Source organism: Tenrec ecaudatus, chromosome 4, assembly GCF_050624435.1.
Source record: "Tenrec ecaudatus isolate mTenEca1 chromosome 4, mTenEca1.hap1, whole genome shotgun sequence".
NCBI classification, from domain to species: domain Eukaryota; kingdom Metazoa; phylum Chordata; class Mammalia; order Afrosoricida; family Tenrecidae; genus Tenrec; species Tenrec ecaudatus.
In genome coordinates, this window is record NC_134533.1 from 52,140,614 (window position 1) to 52,162,501 (window position 21,888).

Consider the following 21,888-nt stretch of genomic DNA (forward strand, 5'->3'; position numbering starts at 1 on the left):
CTGCTGACTGTGCTGTTGGCAGCCTATGCCGCCAGGGCTGAGGGCCTGCTAATCCCGAGCCCTTTGGGTTGGGCCACAGAGGGTGGAAAGCAGGAGCAAGACTGAGTAAGAGGTCTAGAACCCAAAGGGGTAGAAGCAGGCATCAAACCAAAAGAACAAACTGCAAGCCATTTGCCATGAAACTGATCCTGCCTCCTGGCGACCTTGTGTGTCCGAGTAGAGCTGTGCTCCACGGGAGAAGGGAGCTTCACCGGCTGATTTCTCACCAGCGGATCGCCAGGTCTGTCTTCTGAGGTGCCTCTGGGCAGACTCAAACCCCCCGTCCCTTCAGTGAGCACCCAGAAGCCCACAGGCAGACGTGATCCTGGTGGAAAAGGACAGGTAAAGTTGAATCACAGCCCTCCAACTCCCTGCCTATCTCAGAAGCAAGCCTCTGGGTGCCCTGGAAGGGTACTGGGCTGAGTGGTGCCAGACCGGTTCCTTCCTCTGGGACATCAGCTTCTTCCTGCGCACCATGTAAATCTGCCGTGCGGGGATCAATGCTGATGGGGCGTGCGTGTGTTGAACTGCGGTGGGGCTGGCCGTTCACACCCAGGTGAGGAAACTAACTTCCGTGAGCCAGTATGGAAAGATGAAATTAAAAGGCAGAGCCAGGTGTGTCTTTTGTTTTTGTCTTTTAAATCTTACATGTTTGTGAAAAGAGGAAGGAACAAAAATACAGATCCTCACTTACTGGAAGGCCCTCCCAAAGGCCTGAGGCCGTGAGCTGAGAGAGGGGTGGGACATGGAGGGAAAGGGGTTCAGGAGAGAAGGTGCCGCTTCACATACATACGGATTAATTATGTGATTGAGTTACGGACTTCCAGCAAAACAACCCTGTGGCGGTGGGATCCATTCCACACACCACGGCAGCCCCATCAAGTTAGAGAGTCGAACTGGTGGCGGGGGGGTGGGGGGGATCAGGGGCTTTCTTGCCTGTAACCCCCACAGATGCAGATTCCCACCAGGTGGTGCTACCAGGGGGCTGCTGGGGGGGGGTGTCCAACTTTAGATAGGCAGATGATCGCAAACTGATAGGATCAGTCAGGCTCCTTTAAAAAAAATCGATAAATTAAAAACTGTAAAATACACACTAACCCTCTGGCTAGATCCTTTTACAAATGAAAGCAGCGTTGTAGAAGTGTGTTTCCATCTGCCTTTGTACTTCCGGGATGCCAGGGGTCCCTGAGGTCCAGGAAGATGATCCTCCACTTCCCGCCAAGGCCCTCTGGGGGATGACTTGTTCAGAAAGTCCCTGACTTCAGTCCTCGCCGTGAAACACCCGGGGTGCTGCCCCCTCCCTCATTCCATGTAGCTATCACCAAGTATCTTCCAGTCCCTCTGGGCCTTACTTGGCTCTGTGAGTAAGCCAAAGCCCTAGTTTTCTTTCCCCCGAGAACTTGGGGTCCTTTGGAGTTACTTACTTGGTGGGGTGACAGGCTTATTTCCCTTGCACTCTACCAGGAACAGGGCAAGGTGAAATGACCTCCATTCTCCTGCGGGCATCCACCTCGCTTTGTGTCACACACACACACACACACACACACACAGACCCGAACATCTCTGCCTTTCCACCCACTCCTTCCCCATCCTTCATGACCTCATCCTCTCCCTGGTCCTCACAGGTGAGTGCCTACGCCTGCTGTCACCATGACGACGACCATTCACCACAAGCAGATGATGCAGGAGCACATGTCCATGGAGTTCAGCTCTAGCTCCACCACCCACGTGCAGACCTTCTCCCAGACAACCAAGATCATGGGAGGCAAGTGAAGTGGGGAGGGGGAGCCAGCCGGAGCAGCTTTCTTTCTCCACATCCACCGCCTGGGTAGCCTCAGCCTTAGAAACTCTGGGCTTTCCGGGACAGGAGATGCTAACAAGGTCCTTCTTCCAGTCTGAGCCGGCTGGGGGTCACAGGAACACTAGATCTCCAGGAAAATGGTTTAGGAAGAAGCAAGTCACGTGGGTGTGGGGGAGCGATGGATGAAGGCTTAATTGCTCAGAAATATCAGAGCCAGAGGCTGGGGAACTGTGTCTCTGGTGGTAGAATGGCAGGTCTGGGTAAGGTAGGGGGGTTGCCACCCTAACTGCCTACGTATGAGTAATAAGGATCCTGCTTTAGTTGATAGGAGACTCCAGATTGCATGGGAAGAAAGGATGAGTGACCTAAACAAGTGCCCTAAGCTCCCAGACCTTCAGCCCTTGGGGACCAAACTGGGGAGAAGGCAGTTTTAAGGGAAGGCCGACTAATGGGCTCCCAGCAGAACAAACTGTTTCTGTCCTGTCTCTCGTGGAGAGAGATTGCCAAATGGCCAGGGGCCAGGATATTGGATATCTGTGGACAGTCATGGCCCCTCCCTCAAATCCCGGGGGGGACAGTCTCTCAAAGTCCTCTGTGGACAGAGGTCAAGTTCAGATGAAGACTCTGCTCACACCAACCCCTCCTGGTCCTGGTCCATGAGTCAGAACAAACAGAAGAGCCAGGACTAAAGGACCACAGTCAAGACCAGATGTTTCAAATTCAAGTGCTTCTAACAGTGATTCTCAACCTTGGGTACACATTAGAATCATCTTAGTACACAGAGAGGCAGAGGGGGGCAGGAGTACTTCTCAACCAGGTGTTCCTGCCAGCTCTGCGGGGCGACGGGGGTGGGGGTGGGGGTGGGGTTCTCCGATGCAGTCAGAGTTGGGCAGGAAACAGACAATTGGGCAGCAGACCTGAGTGAAGTGGAGGAGACAGCCCACCTCAAGAGGCCTGCCACTTCTTCCCTCCCACTGCTTGTGACCATGAGGGGTACCAATCCAAGGCTGAGACACTCCAGACATCTGTAATGGCCCCATGACACTTCCCAGTTTTCAGAGGGAGGGATGGACTTGGCTTAAACTTCAGAGGCCCTAATCAGACATCTGCAGGCCAGATGCAGTCTCTTTGAGATCCCAGGTCACTATTTCAAGGTAGTAAGGGGGCTTCGAGACCTTGCATTGCCCCAACACCGCAGAGAAGTGGGGGTAATAGTTACCTACTTCACTGGGTGTCAGGAGAAGCCAGCCCCTAACACATCATTACGGGTCCGGTAGGTGCAATTGTACAGCAATAATAAGTAAAGATCATAGTAAAGTTATAGAGAGCATGAGAGATAGAAGTGAAGTATTGAAATAAATGGAGTCATACACAATTCATAGTAGCATGCTCACCTCTGCCCCACTCGATGGTCCACGTGGAGGGAGAGAGCGAGAGATTTAATGCTAGCCCAGGCTTTTTATATTCTCTGGGGACGTGCAAGCCCCCTAATTACAGGTGAGGACATATGTCACTGGAAGGGGCTGTGCTATCGGTAATACAGTAATGAGAAGGGGTGGTCTAGGGACATATACGCAATAGGAAGAGGGATTGGGGATATACATGTGACAAGATGGGCGGATCCTAGGTTTAGGATGGCGGCTTAACTTTGACCTATTCTCTGGGTCTCCATCGGAACCATCATCAGTAGGGTGTAAACCCCACCTACTGGAACCAAATAGATGACTGCAGGCGTCCATTGTCCTTAACAGCAGGGAGTGGGGCCCACTGCAGTCTGGCAACTGATGGCCCTCAGGGAGGAAGCCTGTGAGCATCTGACCTCCCCCCACAACTGGGATACTGTGAGAATCTGGTAGAAGCAGATGTGCTTATCCCCATTCCTGACACAAGGAGAGTGCTCAGGAAGCCACACTGTTCTCACTGGGGGCTGTCAAGCCAACTCCAATTCACAGGGCAGAGCAGACTGGCCCCACGGGGTTCTCCAGGCTGGGCACTTTCTGGGGACAGGTCAACAGGTCTTTTCCCCCAAGGAGCAGCTGCGTGGAGTCCGTCAGCTTGACAAGTGAGCCCACAGGGCACCTTTCATAACTGATGACCTACTAGCCAAGATTCGCCATGGTCTGTGCTCCACAATCATCACTGCACAGACTCAGGGCAAGCCTGTAGGACAGGGCATGACTGCAACCTGCGAGTCTTCAAGACTGACTCATGAGGCTCGGCTGGTGGTTTCAAACTGCTGACCTTGCAGTTAGCAACCTCATGGGTAACCACAACTACCCCAGGGCTCCTATAATCTATTGTCGTGGGGGCAAGGGCCACAGTACTGTTCTGTCTTCCTAATGTGCAGTTATGTTACCACACTGGCGTGCACTTCCAGTACAGAGATGCCCACAGACAGCCCCACCGGAATAGGAGCACGTTCTATCCCCACCCACCCAGAGCCACCATTCCAACAGCAGTGAGTGCTCAACCCACGGAACCGCCAGAAGGCTTAGCGAGGAACTCTGCAGTAGACCGTGTGTCTCAATGCAACTGGGTACCAGGGCTTCCAGGAGAGAAGCCCAAGAGACCAAGAAAAATCCCCAAAAGATTCACCTCCTGAAAAGAGAGGCAAGGAAGACACAATAAGACCCTAAAGAAAACAAAGCAAAACTGTGGGTCTTCGCCTAATTAAGGGATTGACCTTGAACAGTGGGGAAATGACATTGGCTCCCTCTGGTGCTGTAACTTTGCCATCACACAGTGACCCAGGGGCTCCCAATGCCCCTCCCAGGACCAAAGGCTATTCTGTCCCAACCCGCCCCCCTCCACCCCACCCTCATCTAGGCTTTCAATGCCTGTTTGTCCCCATGCTCCACCATCCCCTTATGAAAAGGTGACCCTCTGCAATCCCAGATGACCTCTTCCCCTCCCCCACAGAGGAAGTGACCAGAAAAACCTCAAGCACGGTGGAGTTCTTTAGTTTGGTGACCCGGAGCACTGACATCCCCGAAGGCCAGAGCGTCCCTGAGTTTGTGGAGAAGCCCCACCCGGTCACCTCCCCCGAAGGTACACTGATCCCCAGTCTCCCTGCCTCTCACCCCGCTCCCTGGGCAGAGCCTGGCAGGACCCAGCCAAGTCCTTGGGAGGGGGAAGGGAGGACTCAGTCTGCCGGTAGGAGATGAGGCTTGGGTCCTGTGTCCACTGCAGGGGACAAAGCTGAGTTCCGAGCCCAGGTGAAGGGGAACCCCAAACCCAACATCGCCTGGAAGAGGGAGAGCGGCCTCCCCATCAAGGAGTCGGCCAAGATTTTCTACGACAGCATCAACAAAGAGCACGTGCTGAAGGTGTGATGGGGGCGTGGGGGTGGGGAGTCAGAGCAGGCACCCATGGGAGCCCCTGTGCTCTCATAGACCAGAGCACAAAAGCAACCTGAGATGGGCGCTCTGGGAACAAAGGTACCCACCTCCCACAGCCCAGCAGGGGTTCCAGCCAGAGGTCCTTATGTCATCTTTCCATCGCCAGGCTTACAAAACTAGTTGGAGGCCTTCTGAAGCCTGGGACACCGCAGCGTTCTTTCGTAAAGTTATGATGAATATGTGCATGTATAGATATGAAACATACAGAAAATTATAATAGACGCCCACCACTCAGATGACCACGAGCTAATGTGTTCCTCTATCAGCTTAAAGTACTCCATATAGCTAGTTTATGGAGCCCTGGTGACTCATGGTTACATGTCCAAGTCCATTGCTCTAGAAGGGAATGAGATGAGAGAGACCCAGTCAGAGTCTGCCGCTGGGGAGTGCCAGGAAGCTGGATCACCAAACTTGGGGACAAGACTGCGAGGCCCAAGATACTGAAGGCAGAGAGAGAAGGAGTCAGTAAGACAGGAAAGGGAGCCGCTCGCTCGATGGGGGCAGGACCTTGGTGAGCAGCCAGGCTGAGAGAGGCGGACCGAGAGGCGGACCGGACCGGGCCAGGTGGGAGGGAGGGACTGGTCCCAGAACTAAAATGAAGGTCAGGGGTCCTGCACTCTTCAGCTGAGCACCCCAGAAGAACCTTGCTAAGAGTTGGCCATGCCTAGGTCTCACCAGCTTCTCCCCACTTGCTGAGAGCTGGGCCTGCCGGGGCTGCAACCTCTGCCCCAGTTCCTCTGGAGAGGAGGCTGGACGGGTCAGGGAGAGAGCAAGGCCTAGAAATATTCCTGTCCCGATGGGTCTTTCCCTTGGCATCTCCTTGTGAAAGGCAAAAAGCTTCCCTCTTGCCCCCACAGAGAGAGGTTGGTTTCTGCTACTCCCAAAGACCCTTTCACCGGCCACACAGCACACACTGTCAGCCCCCGAACCCCCTACTGGCCTCATCCATGCAGTCTGTATGCCTCCTACCTGCTTCACCAGACTCCTCAGGACCAGCCCAGTCCGCGCCTGCTACGGGGAAGCTAGGAGAGGGCTTCCGAAGGTCCATGGGAAAAGCCCACTGCCTTCCCATGAACTCTACCAAGCCCGCTCCACATGCTAAACGAAGGCATCCTCCACTCAGCGCCAGCAGTGCAGGCAGAGGGGTAACTCTGACAGAGGTCAGCCCCTGCCTTCCCGGAGCTCACAGCGAAGAAGCGTCCACTGGGGAAACGGGCTCAGTCTACAAACACATGTGGACTCACACCCACTGTGTATCCGAGCCGTAGAGCAGCAGTTTTCAACTTGTGGGTCTCAACCCCCTTTGGGGGTTGAAGGACCCTTTCACAGGAGTCGCCCGATTCATAACAGGAGCAAAATGACAGTGATGAAGTAGCAACGAAAATAATGTTATGGTTGGGGGGTCACCACAACATGAGGAACTGTATGAAAGGGTCTCGGCATGAGGAAGGTTGAAAGCCACTCACTGCCTAAGAGGCTTTACACTCCTCCCCTCATACACCCCACGCCTGGCTCCCTTCCCCCTCTCACAGAATGCCCCCTCCCCAATGGCTCCCTCCCTCTCCCTCACCAATGTCCTACTTCTGATCCAGCTAGAGCCACTGACCTCCGATGACTCTGACAACTACAAGTGCATTGCCAGCAACGATCACGCGGATGCCATCTACACCGTGTCCCTGTTGGTGACAGAGGGTGAGCCCGCCCACTCCTGCCCTCTCCCCTGAGTGACCAGATTGACCCTGTCTGCTACTGACCCCTTTCTGTTGTTAGGTCAAGATAAAATGGATTTCAAAAAGATGTTGAAGAAAAGGTAAAGGCTGGGAGGCCCTTCCCCCCAGGGTGCATGACTCCCTTGAGGGAGGAGGGCCATCTCAGCGTTGGGAACGGTTCTCCAAGATTCCGGTATGCAAGGAGAGGTTCTGAGTCCATGCTGGTCTCCCCCTCCTCCCAGGGCTCCCCCTCCTCCTAAGAAAAAGCAGAAGAAAGTGACGGGTGAGAAAGAAATGCTGGAGATTTTGTCGAAGGTGCCCAAGAAAGACTTTGAGAAGGTCTGCATGGAGTACGGTTTCACGGACTTCCGGGGTCTGCTCAAGAAGCTCAAAGAGATGAAGAAGAAAGTGGAGGTGGAGGTCAGTGGGGCGGGGAGCCAGAGGCTCGAGACTGTCCCATGGTCAGGCGACAGTTTCCTGCTCATCCCTGTCATCCCCATCGGCCCCTGAAGCGTCCCCTGGGTCCACAGGGGGCTACTGTCTGATCCTGCTAGGCTGTCTCCCTAGGTCCTTGGAGGTCTTCCATGACTAGGGGCTCAGTTAGGGCAGGCTTCAGATGCCCCTGACCTCAGCTGCGTTATGATCCACCTTTCAGGCCATCCGGATTCTCAAGCCCCTGGAGGACATCGAGACCAAGATTGACACCACGGCAGTCTTTGACTGCATCTTGGAGCTGAAGGACCCCAATGTCAAAATGATATGGATCAAGGTGAGGTGACACCTGGCCGGGGACCCACGTGGGCAGTGTCGTTTCTCCTCTACACTCCTCCCTTCTCAGGCCTTCTCATGACCCATCAGCCACAGCTTTGCTTTTTCGCTACCAAGCCAATGCCTCCTGTTATGATTGGAAGAGGCCGAGTCATTGCCGGGTCCGATTCTTGGTTTTCCAAGCCGGGGCCTGAGTCATTTGAGACAGTCACGGCCCCTCTAGAAATCACAGACGTTTCATCTGGAACCTGGAAGGGCTAGGTTAGCTCATTCTCAAGGTCACTGAAGGTCATGGCTTCTAAAAGAAAGCACCTCAAAAATGTCTGCACATTGCTTGAGGGGTGTGTGTGTGCAAGAATGCCAGACTCCACTGAGCCAGATGATGAGACTAGATACAACTGAGGGGTCTCTTGGTGTGTCTGTGAAGCTTACGGGGGATCCCCCAGCTCCCTTAGCTCTGGGAAGCAGGGAGCTCTGGGTCTTCTCCTAAATCCCCTTATCAGCATTCCTACCTGTCCCATGAGGCAGGGTACTGAGCCATTGAGGATCCAGTACTCCCTGGGCAAGTACGATGTGAAGCAGATGGGCACCAAGTACATGCTCTACATTACCAACGTGAATATGAACGACGCGGGCATCTACAGCCTGTCCGTGGGCGACAAGAGGATGAGTGCAGAGCTCACGGTGCTGGGTATGCATGTGGGCATCAGAAGGGTGCACATGGGGGATGAGGTCAAGGAGATGGCCCACGGGTATGGGAGACTGTGGGGCTAGGTCAGAAAGGATCGCATGGGGATGGGAGTCCACGGGAAGGCAACGTGGGCGTGCCGCAGAGACACCTTGGAGATCCTAAGCGCCACAGGCAGGAGAGAAGAGTGCTTAAGGGCACGGATTCTGGAGCCAGGCTGCGTGGGTTCAGATCTAAGCTTCTGCTACCTCGGAGCTTTGTGGTCCATGACAAGTGGCTTACCGTCTCTCTGACGCCATGTTCCCTTTGTAAAGCGGAGAATAATAGACTCCTCTAAGGTCGCTAGGAGTATTCAAGAAGGGAATGTGTCAGGCTGGCTAAAACAATAGCCGGCGCCTATCTACACCCACTTAACTCTGTGGTGAACATGTGAAGTGTCGCAGTGAACACGATTGGGGAGGAGGCCGTGGAAACAACCCGGCAAAGGACTGCGAGGGAGAAGGGATCACAAGTGGGAGGAAAGGAAGGGTACTTTCCCCCGCCTGAGTCCCCATGCTGCCCTCACCATCCTACTGCTCTTGAGGGTGGGACCCAGGGGTCCACAGGACAATGGCTTTCCCTCCTGCCCGACCTGCAGATGAGCCACTAAAGTTCCTGGGAGAGATGCAGCCAATGAAGGTGATGGAGCGCCAGACAGCTGTGTTCGAGATTCGCCTCTCCAAAAAAGTGCCCGACTTTGTGTGGAAATTCAATGGGAAGGAACTGAAGAGAGATGACAAATACGAAATCCTGGTGTCTGAGGACGGTCTGACCCACACACTGAAGATCAAGGATGCCAGACTCAGCGACAAGGGCGAGTTCTCCGCCGAGGTGGGGGGCCTGGTACAGAAGGCCCAGCTCACCATTGACCGTGAGTAGTTGGGCCAACCGGCTGAAGGGGTGGGCTTCCCACCATAGCAACCCGATGCGGGCAGTCATCCATCCATCCAGACACCCACTCATCTCCTCCTCCCTATGCCCTGAGGTGGGCGTTGGGTGGATAGACAGGGTCCTCCTCTCCTTTACTTCCTAGTCGCATGCAGAGAGGCAGATACAGAAAGAGTCGAAAACCGTGGTTCTCAAGCAAGGAATCACAGCAGGGTCTTATTGTCAGCTAGGAGATCATAGCTCAAGAAATCATTGGCCTTCATGGCTCTACTGGCGTATATTCTAGCACACTATGGCCCGTTGGACTGCTCACATTCTAGTAAGGCTCAGGTGGGGAGGTGCACCTGATGGCGGGCGAGTAGGTACACCGTGAATGTGCCCCATGGGTGACCTGCACACAGAAGTGGGGCAATTGTCTAAGCTCAGTAAAAAGAACAACAGGACCCCCAGTAGAGGAACCAGCAGGACAAAGACACAGGCACCAGAGAGACAAACCATGCAAATACCCGGCTCTGGGGGCCCGCCCTCGTTCCCTGTGGCTGGCCACTAGAAAAACCAGTCCCCTCACGGTTCCGGAAGCCAGCGGTCTGTGCTCCAGCCCAGCATCACTCCCCCCTGGGGACTGCAGAGGAGAGAATCCATTCTTTGCCTCTTTGAACTCCTGATGGTGTGGCCTCGCCATTCCAGTCTCTGCCTCCATAAAGGTCACACTGCCTTCTCAACTTCCCAAATCTGTGTCATCTCCCTCAGTCCCACTCTCATTAAGACACTTGTCACTGCATCCGGGCCCTTTCAGACCATCCGAGATGATTCCTCATCTCAAGATCTCTAGCTTCATCACATCCGCCAAGGCCCTTCCCCAAATAAAGAAGCACTCTCAAGGCCCAGGTATGAGGACAGAGACATGTGTACTAAGGGCGGTCCCAGTGGACCTTCAGTAGGGACATCAGTAACATGGATTATAGCCGTGTGAAGGGGTGAAAGTGGTTATCTTATCTTACTTCTAAGGAGACCAAGATTTGGAGGGGTACTCGGGTTGCCTGAAGCCAACTAGCAAGTAAGGGCCAGAGCGGAGCCTCCCCCTTCCAGGTGACTCCACGGGTCACCTGTTATATACAAGCACATTCCATCTCACAAGTGCCTGTGTTTTCTGGAGCAGCATGGGGCTGCAGGGGAAAGGGCATTAGACCCAAGTGTCTGTCTGTCTGCCTGCCTGTCTGACTTCAGGTATCCCCATCAAGTTTGTGAGCAACCTCAAAAACGTGCGGGTGAAAGAGCGGAGCCGAGCGTGCCTTGAGTGTGAGCTGACGTCCAAGGACGTGACCCTGCGCTGGAAGAAGGACGGGCAGCTGCTGGAGCGAGGCAACAAGTACAGTATGAACCACGAGGGCAAGCGGGCGGAGCTGATCATCGAGGACGCCCAGCTCAGCGATGGCGGCGAGTACACCGTGGTGGCCATGCAGGACGGGGACCCCACAGAATACTACAGCACTGCCATGGTCACCGTGGACGGTACATCCCCCCCTGGGCCAGTCTCCACTGCCCAGGCCATCCCTTGCCAGGGCCTTTCCCAACCATGGGCACAGATCTACCCCATGACTGGCCGCGTTCAGTATGCCCCCAGACTGTGACCACACTTGAGCTCCCACTCCAAACACTCCTGTTTCCCAAATTCCAGCCATTGCCAACCTCCCAGCCCGCACATGGCTACTTCCTAGACCTGCACCAGCCTCACCAGCCACATCATCCAACCCTGGTCACCCCGGATCCCTTCACTCCAACCAGCCTTCACTTCCAGATGGTCACCAGCTTCCAGTATCCCGGCTGTCCCAAACCCCTTCGCCCTAACCACCCTGAACTCCCCAACACCCTGGCCATGCCATAAACACTTCCACAGCCACCAGGAAACACCCCCAGATCCACTACCCACCTGCATGCTCTCATCTAGTCCCCTTCCACTGAGCACCACATCAGTCTGCACCGCTGCCCTTCACTGACCAGTCCCCCCCCAAGTCCACCCCACCCCTCCTCTCATCCCCATCTTCCTGGTGGCCCTTTCCCCAGGCCCCTGGCTTCCCCCCGCCACCCCACCCCTCACTGACCTGCCCCTTGGTCACTGCTTGCATGCCCCAGTCCCTTCGTCCCTCCCCTACTGATCATCCCCCAAGCTCAGTGGCCATTTTCTTTTTACATTTTATTAGGGACTCATACAACTCTTATCACAATCCATAATACATTAATTGTATAAAGCACATCTGTACATTCTTTGCCCTAATCATTTTCAAAGCATTTGCTCTCCACTTAAGCCCTTTGCATCAAGTCCTCTTTTTCCCCCTCCCTCCCCGCTCCCCCTCCCTCATGAGCCCTTGATAATTTATAAATTATTATTTTGTCATATCTTGCCCTGTCCCGCGTCTCCCTTCACCCCCTTTTCTGCTGTCCGTCCCCCAGGGAGGAGGTCACATGTAGATCCCTGTAATCGGTTCCCTCTTTCCAACCTACTCACCCTCTACCCTCCCAGTATCGCCCCTCACACCCCTGGTCCTGAAGGGATCATCCACTCAGTGGCCATTTTCAAAGCACTTCCCCGATCCTCCAGGATCTTCATCAGTGCGGTGCTCTCCATTCCCAAGACCATTGCCCCTGTTCTCAGAAGCCACTCCCACCCCGACGCCCTGACCCATCTGGGCCCTTCTTTTGCACAGAGCGTCTGGCCACGGTGAAGAGCGGCCTGTCCGACGTGCACGCGGCCACGGGGAGCCCCGCCGAGTTGTGCGTGGTGCTGAACGACGAGAAGGTGGAGGGCGTGTGGCTGAAGGACGGCAAGGAGGTCGGAGGCAGGGGTCGGGACCGGGGCTGACAGAGGGCAGGGTCACCCCGGCCCCCCACCGTGCTCCAGCCTGGCCCTCCCTCGCCCCCAGATCACGGACTTCACCGGCATTCAGGTCGTGAAACAGGGCGCAGTGCACAAACTCATCTTCCCCAACATGGGCCCCGAGCACGAGGGCAAGTACACGTTCCGGGCCAAGGGCGCCGAGAGTGAAGCCTCGGTGTTCATTGCAGGTAAGGTCGCCCGCCGCGCGCCGCGAGCGCAGACTAGCCGGGCCAAGGCTGGCCCCGCCCCCAAGCCCTGGGCCCCGCCGCGTCACCCCTGAGCCTGGGCGCCGTGCCCATCCCCCATCCCCTCCAGCTTATCCCTCTCCCGGGGTGGGGCTGGCCTTCCCTGCCCCCACCCCCACAGATCCCCCCACCATCGACCCATCGGTGCTGGAGGCCCTGGCCGCGCACCCCGTGACCGTGAAGGTGGGCCACACGGCACACATCAAAGTGCCCTTCCGGGCAAAGCCGCTGCCCAAAGTGACGTGGTACAAGGACGGCGTGGAAGTGACAGAGGAGGAACGCGTGACCATGGAACGCGGGGCGGACCAGGCGCTGCTCACCATCTCCCACTGCGTGCGCGAGGACAGCGGGATCATCCTGCTCAGGCTCAAGAATGACCACGGCACCGCCACAGCCTCGCTGCATCTCAGTGTGCTCGGTGAGGGCAGGGCCCAGGCTGCCCAGCCCGCGGGGTGGAGGGCCGGCCTGGGAAAGAGGAGGGGACCGAGTTTGGAGTGAGGGTTGGAAATGGTTTTGCCACCAGAATCTCACTTCTTAGTTAAGTGGCCTTGGGCGAGCTGAGTCTCTCCACCAGGAGACTGCTTTTGGGGGCTCTTTGTCAGGTGTGTTGCTCAGTGAGTATGGGATCTGGGACGAGTGTGAACATGAAGGTGAAGAAAGAGATGAGGAGCCGGGCTCAGTGAACACATTCAGTGTGCATGCGAGCATGTATACAAACACGTAATCACCGCCTCCTGCACTTGCATCTCCGTCAAGTTAATGGAGAGAGAAGATATGGGCAACCAGCAGCACGGCCGGGCGCTGCTCCTGGGTCTTCAGTGTGCAGACCCGGAGATGTAGTCGTGTCGGCAGCCCTTCGAGCAAAGAGAGGAGGCTGGTAGGCATGTAATAATCTAAGGCAGTGGTTCTCAACCTGTGGGTCTCAACCCCTTTGGGGGTCGAACAACCCTTTCACAGAGGTCACCCGATTCATAACAGTAGCAAAATTACAGTAATGAAGTAGCAACGAAAATAATTCTATGGTTGGGGGTCACCACCACATGAGGAACTGTATGAAAGGGTCGCGGCATTGGGAAGGTTGAGAACTACTGATCTAAGGTAAACGGGGATAGCAGAACGTACTAGAGTTCTGGACAATCAGAGAGGAGATTGTGTCTGGAAGGGGAAGCTGTGTCCACCCAGGCAAGAGCCCCTCTGGTCTCCAAACTACCATCCCTAGGCAGGTGGGAAGCCGCGAAGGCAAGGGTCAGGTTCTCTGGGCCAAGTCTTCAAAGGCGGAGCGACGGACACAGGGAAGGCTGAGGGATCCAGGAAGGGTGGAATCCAGCTAAGCCATAGTCAGGGCTGCCTCTCCAGTGCATGGAAGGGGGGCCCTCGAATCCTGGGCCCCATGCTGAAGCTGTCGTCTCTCCCCAGACCACCCCAAGCCTCCACAGGGCCGGGTGGAGTTCCTGGAGCTCTCGGGGACATGTGTGCACATGAAGTGGAAAGCCCCAAAGGACAACGGGGGGCGCCCTGTGACACAATTCATAGTGGAGCGAAGAGCGGTCGGCAAGAAGTCCTGGATTAAGATAGGCGAGGTGGACAGCAAAGTCACCAACTTCTCCACCAACAAGGTGGAAGAGGGAAAGGCATACCAATTCCGGATCATGGCGGTCAACTCAGAAGGTGTGAGCGACCCACTGGAGACGGACGAAGTATTTGCCGGAAATCCAATCGGTCAGTGAGATCGTCCAGTGCTCGGCGGGTGACCTCGGGGTCAGGATGGGTCAGTGGGAATGCCAGGGCTTCATCTCTCTAGTCAGCACATAAAAGAGACCAATCCCAGAGCTAAGGCTGAGCCTTCCGAGGGCCAGAATTCCCAACTTTTTTCTCATCAGATCACACCGCCATCCAGAACTTGACCATTACAAGGACTCACCCCGCTGTGTCTCCATTCCAGAAGCCCCCCCCCGCCCCGAAGCCTACCACTCTAATTTGGTTTAGGGCTTTTTTCTTCCCCAAAAGAACCCCTCAATAGACTTCTCCATCGAGCTGTTATTGCTAATCCATGACCGACAGCACCCTTCCGTATCTCGGCGTGTCGGATGACACACAGATAACTGTGGCAGTGAGGAGGATGGTTTAAAGGCAGCGAGTCTCCATTCTGGCTGCACATAGAATCACTTGGTTTGCTTTGTTTTGGAAATGCTGATGCCTGGGCTCCTCCTCAGGTCAGTTGGAGGATCTGGCGGTGGGCCCAGACACTCACTGACGCAGTGTTCTCTTTGAACTCTCTGAAGGCTGTCAGGATGGCAGAGTTCACTACAGAGTAGGCAGCTGTCTACATATGTCCCCTCTGAACCTCTGCCCTCCACAGAGCCACCCGGTCTGGCCTCGCAGCCCCAAGTGTCCGATGTGACCAAAGAGGCTATTACCATCACGTGGAACAGCCCCACTCAGGATGGGGGGGCCCCCGTGCTCGGCTACATTGTGGAGCGCAGAAAGAAAGGCAGTAACCTGTGGGTGCCAGTCAACAAGGACCCCATCCAGGGTGAGTTCTTGGGACAGAAGCCCAGCAGGGATGGAGAGAGGGTGGCTGAATGGCTCAGGTAACTCCAGTACTCTGAATACACACACACACACACACACACATCGCTTGGGGTGTTGTAATGGCCTTCTCTGACCCCATGACCCCTTGCCTTCCCATTTCAGACACCAAGTGCACTGTGGATGGGCTACTGGAGGACACAGAATATGAATTCCGTGTCATAGCTGTGAATAAAGCAGGCCCTGGACAGCCCAGTCAGCCATCCGCCTCGGTGGTGGCCAAGGACCCCGTCAGTACGTATGGGCTGACTTCCACACATCCTGGGATTAGCCAGTTTTTGGTCAAAGGGAGGTCTGTGTCCCTGACACTCTGAGCGGGGGCTCACACGGTCTCTGGGGGCTGATAGAGGGGCAAGATTCACCTATAAGACACAGTCAGCAAATATGCAAAGACTGAGACTTGGGGGGCAGCAAGGAGGAGGGATGGGAAGAGTTTCGATGATGCTTCCAGTATTCCTGAGGCCTCGGAGGGTGTTTACAGATTAGGGAAGTTGGGTGGATGATGGGGGAGGTTTGAGTTTAGGAGATAAGGGTGGCGGTGCTTTATGTGAGTGAATGTGAACAGAGGGCTGGGTTTAAAAGCCGAAGTTTTGAAGATCGAGGGCCTGAGTGTCTGGGGCATGTAGAAGAGGGAGGGTATTATCTTTCAAGCAGGAGCCCCAGGGGTCCATGGTGTTTGACTGCTAGCAAAAAAAGTTGCTGGTTCAGACCCCCCCAGGCCCTCCATGGGAGAAAGCTGTAGCAGTCAGCATCTGTAAACATGGCCAGTCTTGGAAGCCCCTGAGGCAGTTCTACCCTGTCTTGCTGGACCACAATGAGTAGGAAGTAACTTGATGACCATGGTTAGGATTTATTGATTTTAAATTCAAGGGGAAATTGTGGAGTCGATTCATGGAATTTCTGGGGGTTGTAAGGGTGCTAGATATGAAGACTATTGCCTGGGAGTTGAGGGGAGAAGAGACGGAGTGAGTTCCTGGACACAGAGTGTGGTGTGAACATGGGATTGAGAGAGGGTGTATCCAGGGACTGACTGGCTCTCTGCGACCACCCCAGAACCCCCAGGGCTGGTGCAGGGCCTACATGTGTCAGATTCCTCCAACTCCAGCATCTCCCTGGCCTGGAAGGAGCCTGCAGAGGGAGACCCGCCCTCTGGCTACATCCTGGAGATACGGGCTGAAGACAGCAAGGAGTGGTCCAAATGCACCAAGATCCCCATCTCAGGCACCTGCTACACGGTGGGAGGCCTGACGGAGAGGCAGAAATACTTCTTCCGGATCCGGGCTGTGAACGAGGCTGGGGTCGGAGAGCCTGTGGAGTTGGATGAGGGGGTCCGTGCCATGCCACCTCCAGGTGAGGGCAGGGAGAAAGAAGGCTGGGGGAGGGGAGGGGGATGTCCGTGGCCCCACCTCACACTGAAGAATCAAACAGTGCTGTGTTCAAAACATGGTCATCCATACTTCAGGACAGAGCTAGGAGTCAGCCTAGCTCCTCAGCAACCAAACAACAAAACTGTGTGCCCAACAGTGCCCATTGTGAGCCACTCGGTGTCAGCGGTATTGAAAGCAAACACTGGACCTTCCTTTAGTGGACTTAGGCAAAGTCTGAGAAAACATCCACATGCCTCACAGGGCTGCAGGGCTGTGCTGCGCGCGGCATGGCCTGTTGTCCGGCAGGAAGGATAGGTTGGGGAAAGCTTTGGAAGTAAAAGGCTTAAGCTGAGGCTGCCTTTCTGTCCTCGTCTCAGCGGCCCCCAAGTTTGACCTCAGTGCCCGGCTGAAGAGTCACATGGTGGTTCGTGCGGGAACAGCCCTCTGCATCCACGCCGCCTTCTCTGTGAGTCACTTCCTTACCCTGGCCTCCGTGGGCCTCATATCGCCAGCATGGCTGCTCCCTGTGTGTTGTCATCACCGTCAGCCTCCTTCTCTGTCCCGACCCCACCCCTGGCCTTTGGCGATGGAGCCCGACAGGCCGCTCCTCAACATGGGTGAGGGCCTGGCTCCACATTCCACCCGGGTGACCCCTGGGGCCCGTTTCCTGCCCCTCTCCAGGGCTCTCCACCACCCAATGTGATCTGGCAAAAAGATGGCATCCCTACCAAAGGCCGGGAAGCCATCACCAAGAGCAAAAACCACTCCCAGTTCCTCATCAACAGCACCAAGCGCTCGGATTCAGGGGTGTACCGCATCTTGCTCCAGAATGAGTTTGGAGAGGCACACTATGACATCCACGTGCGTGTGGCAGGTACCTACCCTGGTCGGGGGCTTCATGGGACACCCCCGTTCACCCTCCTTAAGTAGAGCTCCCCACGCTGCCCGGGTCCCTCCCACTAGAAAGTTAGGTCTTCAGCACAGAGATAGATATCGGCATTCACCTGTGGTTCCCAAAGGGCAGGAGGGAGACGGGCAGATAGAGTCATTGTGTGGGAGCCCTTAGTTTTCCTGCCGATGAGAAACGTGGGCCTCCGTATGCAGAGTGATTCATATTATCAAGGCCCTGAGATTGTGCCCATGAACAGTTCTATGGGCAACTTTTCTTTGGTACCACCAAGCAAGCCTTCGTCAGTCACTGTCGCGGTGGAGGGGGTTGTTGCCCAGCCTTCTCTCAAGCTCCTGAAGCCCTGGAGACACGGAACCAGGGCCTAACCCTTAGCCCTGGGGTGCTCCCTCCAGTCGGATCTTGTGCAGAATATGGTCAGCAGAGGAAGAGCAGAGAATGAGCAAGGGCAGGTGAAGGAAGCAAAGTGTATAAAAATGGGGGTGACTTCTTAGCGAAGCAGGGGCTGAAAAAACAAAACAAAACACCTCCCTGCCATCCAGTCAAGTCGGACTCAGAGTGTCCAGATGGGACAGCGGAACTGCTGCTGTGGGTTTCTGAGACGAACTCTTCCTGGGAGTAGGAGAGTGGCTGGTGGTTTCCAACTGCTGTCCCTTCAGTTAACAACTCAGCCTGTAGCCCACCCTGTGTCCAGGACTAGCAGCTTTTTAACAGACCCCTAACCCCCCAAGGAAGGAAGTGATGAACAACGTGCATGCCACAGTTACCCTGCACCAGTCCCTTTAGCCAACCTCCCTAAGAAATGTGGAATGCCATGAGCCCCATTTTGCAAGTGAGGTAGGACGCACAAGTCACTGCACAAGGCCGTGGTGCAGACCTGCGGTTCACAGAGAGTTCTGACTCCATGATCCAGAGGCCCGAGTCTCAGAGCAGAGACATGGCTTGGCCAGCAGGACCGGTTAGGACACACTACTTTAGGCAGTGTCCTCAGTGTGGCTGATGGACCTTCTCACCGGTCCAGATACCCCCCGGCCACCGACCAACCTGCAGCTGTTCGAGGAGGTCCCCAACACGGTGACTCTGACGTGGAACCACAGCCCCGATGTGCAGGAGGACGGCGAAGCCCACTACATCATCATGAAGCGGGATGCCAGCACCGCCACCTGGTTCACGGCTGCTGATCGGGTCTTCAGCAACAAGTACACCGTGACCGGGCTACTCCCAGGCCGCAAGTACTACTTCCGAGTAGTGGCCCGAAACGAAATCGGTGACAGTGACCCACTCGACTCCAAGGATACCTGGCTTGTCAACAAGGATGAGAGTGAGTCGGGGTACTTGGAGGTTCGGGTTCCTTCTGGGAGCCCTGGTGGCAGGGATGAAATATGGGCAGCAGGGGGACGCAGAGATGAGATCCAATGAGAACCACTGAGGTGGGAGCTTCATGTCAGGGAAGCTGGGTGAGAAGCTGGCCAGTCCGGCGCTATGGAGGCCCCATAGGGAGGATGGAGTAGAACTGCCCCACAGGGCTTCCTCTTCACAGAGGCGCCCTGGTGGCAGAGTGGTTATGGGTTGGGCTATGATCCACAAGGTCGGCAGTTGGGAACCACCAGCTTCTCCGTTCGAGAAAGACAGACTTTCTGCTCCCATGAACACTTCGTCTCCCAGGAAGCCCACAGGTGCAGTTCTACCCTGTCCTATGGGGTCGCTCAGAGTCAGTACCGACTCGATGGAAGCGAACTGTAGAATCTTCTCAGGAGTCCTTCCTCCCTGGGAGCTGCTGGAGGGCTCAACTGCCCGGCCTTGAGTTGGCAGCCGACTTCTTAATCGTTGCACCCTTGGGGCGCCTCTGAGGAAGGGTGAGGATGGAAAAACCTTAGGGGTGGAACACTGGGGTGGGGGCTAATAAGGATAAGGACCAGGTAGGGACTCCAGGGGGGACAGCTCTGGAAGGAGAATTTGATGGGGATAAGGTACGGGAAACGCAGAAGGGATTTCGGGGCACAGAGGAGACGCTGGAGGTTAGGATGATGTCAGTGATGGCTTAAGGTCCAGGTAAACAGCTATGAATGCCCAGGTGGGGGTAGCTGGTGGCTAGAACCATGTCAAAGGTGATAGGGTCAACTGACTACAAGCTTTTCAAAACAAAACAAAAAAAGGTGATAGGGTCTTGGAAAGCTCAAAATCCAGTTTCAGTGTGGTCACTGAGCCCTGGGGGAGGGGTGCAGCTCTAGGGCCCTCAACCCTGAGCTGATGGTGCCTGGGACTCTGCCCAGTGTCACTGGGGTTGCGTCTGAGCTGGTGCTGCCCCTGTACCCTCCAAGCTCAAAGAGTGGGGCAGAGGAGGGGCGGGAGGCTAGGTGGCTACAGCTGGGTGCTCACGGGACACCCCCCCACGCAGTTGAAGACTTGAGCACCAAGCTGAAGCCCTATGAGCAGAAGGACTGGCGCCATGCACCGCGCTTCCTGATCCAGCTCAAGCCGCACACGGTGCTGCGCGGCCAGGACTGCACCATGACCTGCGCCTTCCTCGGGAACCCGCGGCCCACGGTGACCCTCTACAAGGGGGACGTCAACATCACAGCTAACTCCAAGTTCTGGTACAACTCCACCAGCGGCGTCTGCACCCTGGTCATCCCCACCTGCACACTCAAGGACAGCGGCAACTACAGCGTGCTGGTGGAGAATGAGCTGGGCAAGGACCGCAGCAGTTGCGAGCTCACTGTTTACGGTGAGGGGGCCCGACTCCACGCCTCAGGGACACATGGCCAGGGTGGGACCCAGGGGCAAGCCCCTTCCTGTGGCTGGCAGCCCTTTGTAGTGGATCTGGTGCCCAGCAGAGGGGCCTCGCCTGACCAGTTCTTGCCACAATCTCATATCCCACCTCCTCCGGGCTGTTTCTTACCTGTGCCCAGTCCCTGCAGCACGGGTTCCGTGGCCCCTTCCCTTCCTAGGCTGTGGTTGGATGAGGGAGTCGTATCTGGGCCTAGTCGGTGGCTATTTAACGTCTGGGAGTTACTCCCACTCAAAGCAAGCCCCGGTGACAAGAGCTTTCGGCCAGGCTGTCTTCCTCACAGGGGGCAGGTGTTTCTCCCAAAGAACACTGGGTTAGGCTGCCGGCCGCCCCACCTTTCCCTTAGCAGCTGAGTGCTTTGACGGCATGCCACCAGTGTTCCTAGATGTACTGTCAGAAGGCTAGTTTTTCTCTGCTTACACTTTGTCAGATGTTTTGACGTGGGACAGGGATTTAAAGAATCAGCCAGAGTGGACTGAAGGGAAGCGAGGCAGAGGCAACGGGCCCCCAGTCTCTCCACTGTCTTCAGCTAGAGTGAACTTTCCTAATGCAAAGCTTGCTTGCTCCCTGGCTGAAATTCTCCCCTAGGTTCCCCATGATGAAACCCCAACTTGCAAGCCTCATCCCCTGCTGCCACCTTCACCCCAGTGTCAGGTGCACACTCCTCCCCGAACTCGCAGTAGTCGTCTCCATGGTTACTGACTTTGGTTCAGCCAGTGAGAGACTCCTTTCCTTGGACTAAGGGCCAGGTCCTACTGCCCAGGCTCCTGAGGCCTGGCTAAGCATCTGGCACTGAGCTGCTGCCACCGCCAGCCTGGCTACTAAATGGATAACAGAACTAGGCCAGGGAGGGCAGGGGTCAGTGATCCAAGCTTCATCCAGTCAGGTCCCTGACCAGGTGTCCTTGCCTCATGGGCCTTGGTTCCACCACAGGGCATCTCGGAGCAGTCACCACATGGAGCCTGTTTTTGTCATGTGCTCCCTACGGTTGCTGTGGGACTCGAGGAGATAAGTGTAAGAGGATGCCTGGCAGGGTGCCTTGCAGTTAGTTAAGCACCGAGTAAATCAATGGCAGCTCTTGACCCCATCCCCAGAGGTGACCCCGGGGAACTCGCGTCCTCTCAGCAGAGGATACAGGGTCCAGATCCTGGCTCTCGTGAAGTAAGGACAAGCGCATGCATTTAGAGGCTTCCCTGCCCCCGGCCTCCATGTTGAGAGCGTTTCACACTCACGCTGGCCCCCTGTGATAAGTGTAGACTGCCCCATGGGGCTTTCTAGGCTGTAATCTTTCTGGAAGCCCATGGCAGTCTTTCTCTTGTGGAATGGCTGGGTGGCTTCAAACTGCCAGCCTTTCAGTTGGTAGCTGAGCACTTAGACAGGTGTGCCACCGGCAACAACACTAATACTGGCTCTGCTCTTTCAGACAAAGATGACAAGACAATTCTGGCTTCAATCACCGAGAGTCTACAAAAGAAGTCCAAGCACCTTATGTGAGCCCCACCTGGCGGAGCACCAGGAGACAGCTGGGACGGGAGTTTGTGGGCCCTGCCCACTGTGCCACCCAGGGCAGGAAGCCCAATGTACTCCCTGGTGCTCACCACTGTCAACATCTGGAAAGCGGATGGGTCAATAAAGTACTGAGCTGCACCTGCCTCTTCCTGCGGGTGGGATACAGCAGGGACCAGGGAAATGGGCTTGTGTGGGGTGGCGCAGGTAGAGGGGCCTGTAAGCTGTTACTGGACTTGAAACAAAGACAAGGGCTTTGAGTCCCCTCCCCTCTTTAT

General features: G+C 55.7%; 1 protein-coding gene across 1 annotated transcript; it reads left to right on the forward strand.

The window, feature by feature from the left end:
• The first annotated feature begins 1,689 nt into the window (after positions 1 to 1,689).
• On the forward strand, positions 1,690 to 21,633 carry IGSF22 (immunoglobulin superfamily member 22). The gene is made up of 22 exons (XM_075547702.1): positions 1,690 to 1,804; positions 4,760 to 4,888; positions 5,030 to 5,166; positions 6,831 to 6,930; positions 7,009 to 7,048; positions 7,190 to 7,367; positions 7,603 to 7,716; positions 8,244 to 8,406; positions 9,041 to 9,313; positions 10,558 to 10,842; positions 12,036 to 12,160; positions 12,252 to 12,393; positions 12,572 to 12,868; positions 13,867 to 14,169; positions 14,810 to 14,983; positions 15,145 to 15,273; positions 16,093 to 16,389; positions 16,784 to 16,872; positions 17,088 to 17,280; positions 18,335 to 18,634; positions 19,712 to 20,041; positions 21,528 to 21,633. The coding sequence occupies exons 1-22, from the start codon at positions 1,690 to 1,692 to the stop codon at positions 21,596 to 21,598; spliced, it is 3,984 nt and encodes a 1,327-aa protein (XP_075403817.1). The 3' UTR covers positions 21,599 to 21,633.
• The last annotated feature ends 255 nt before the right edge of the window (positions 21,634 to 21,888 follow it).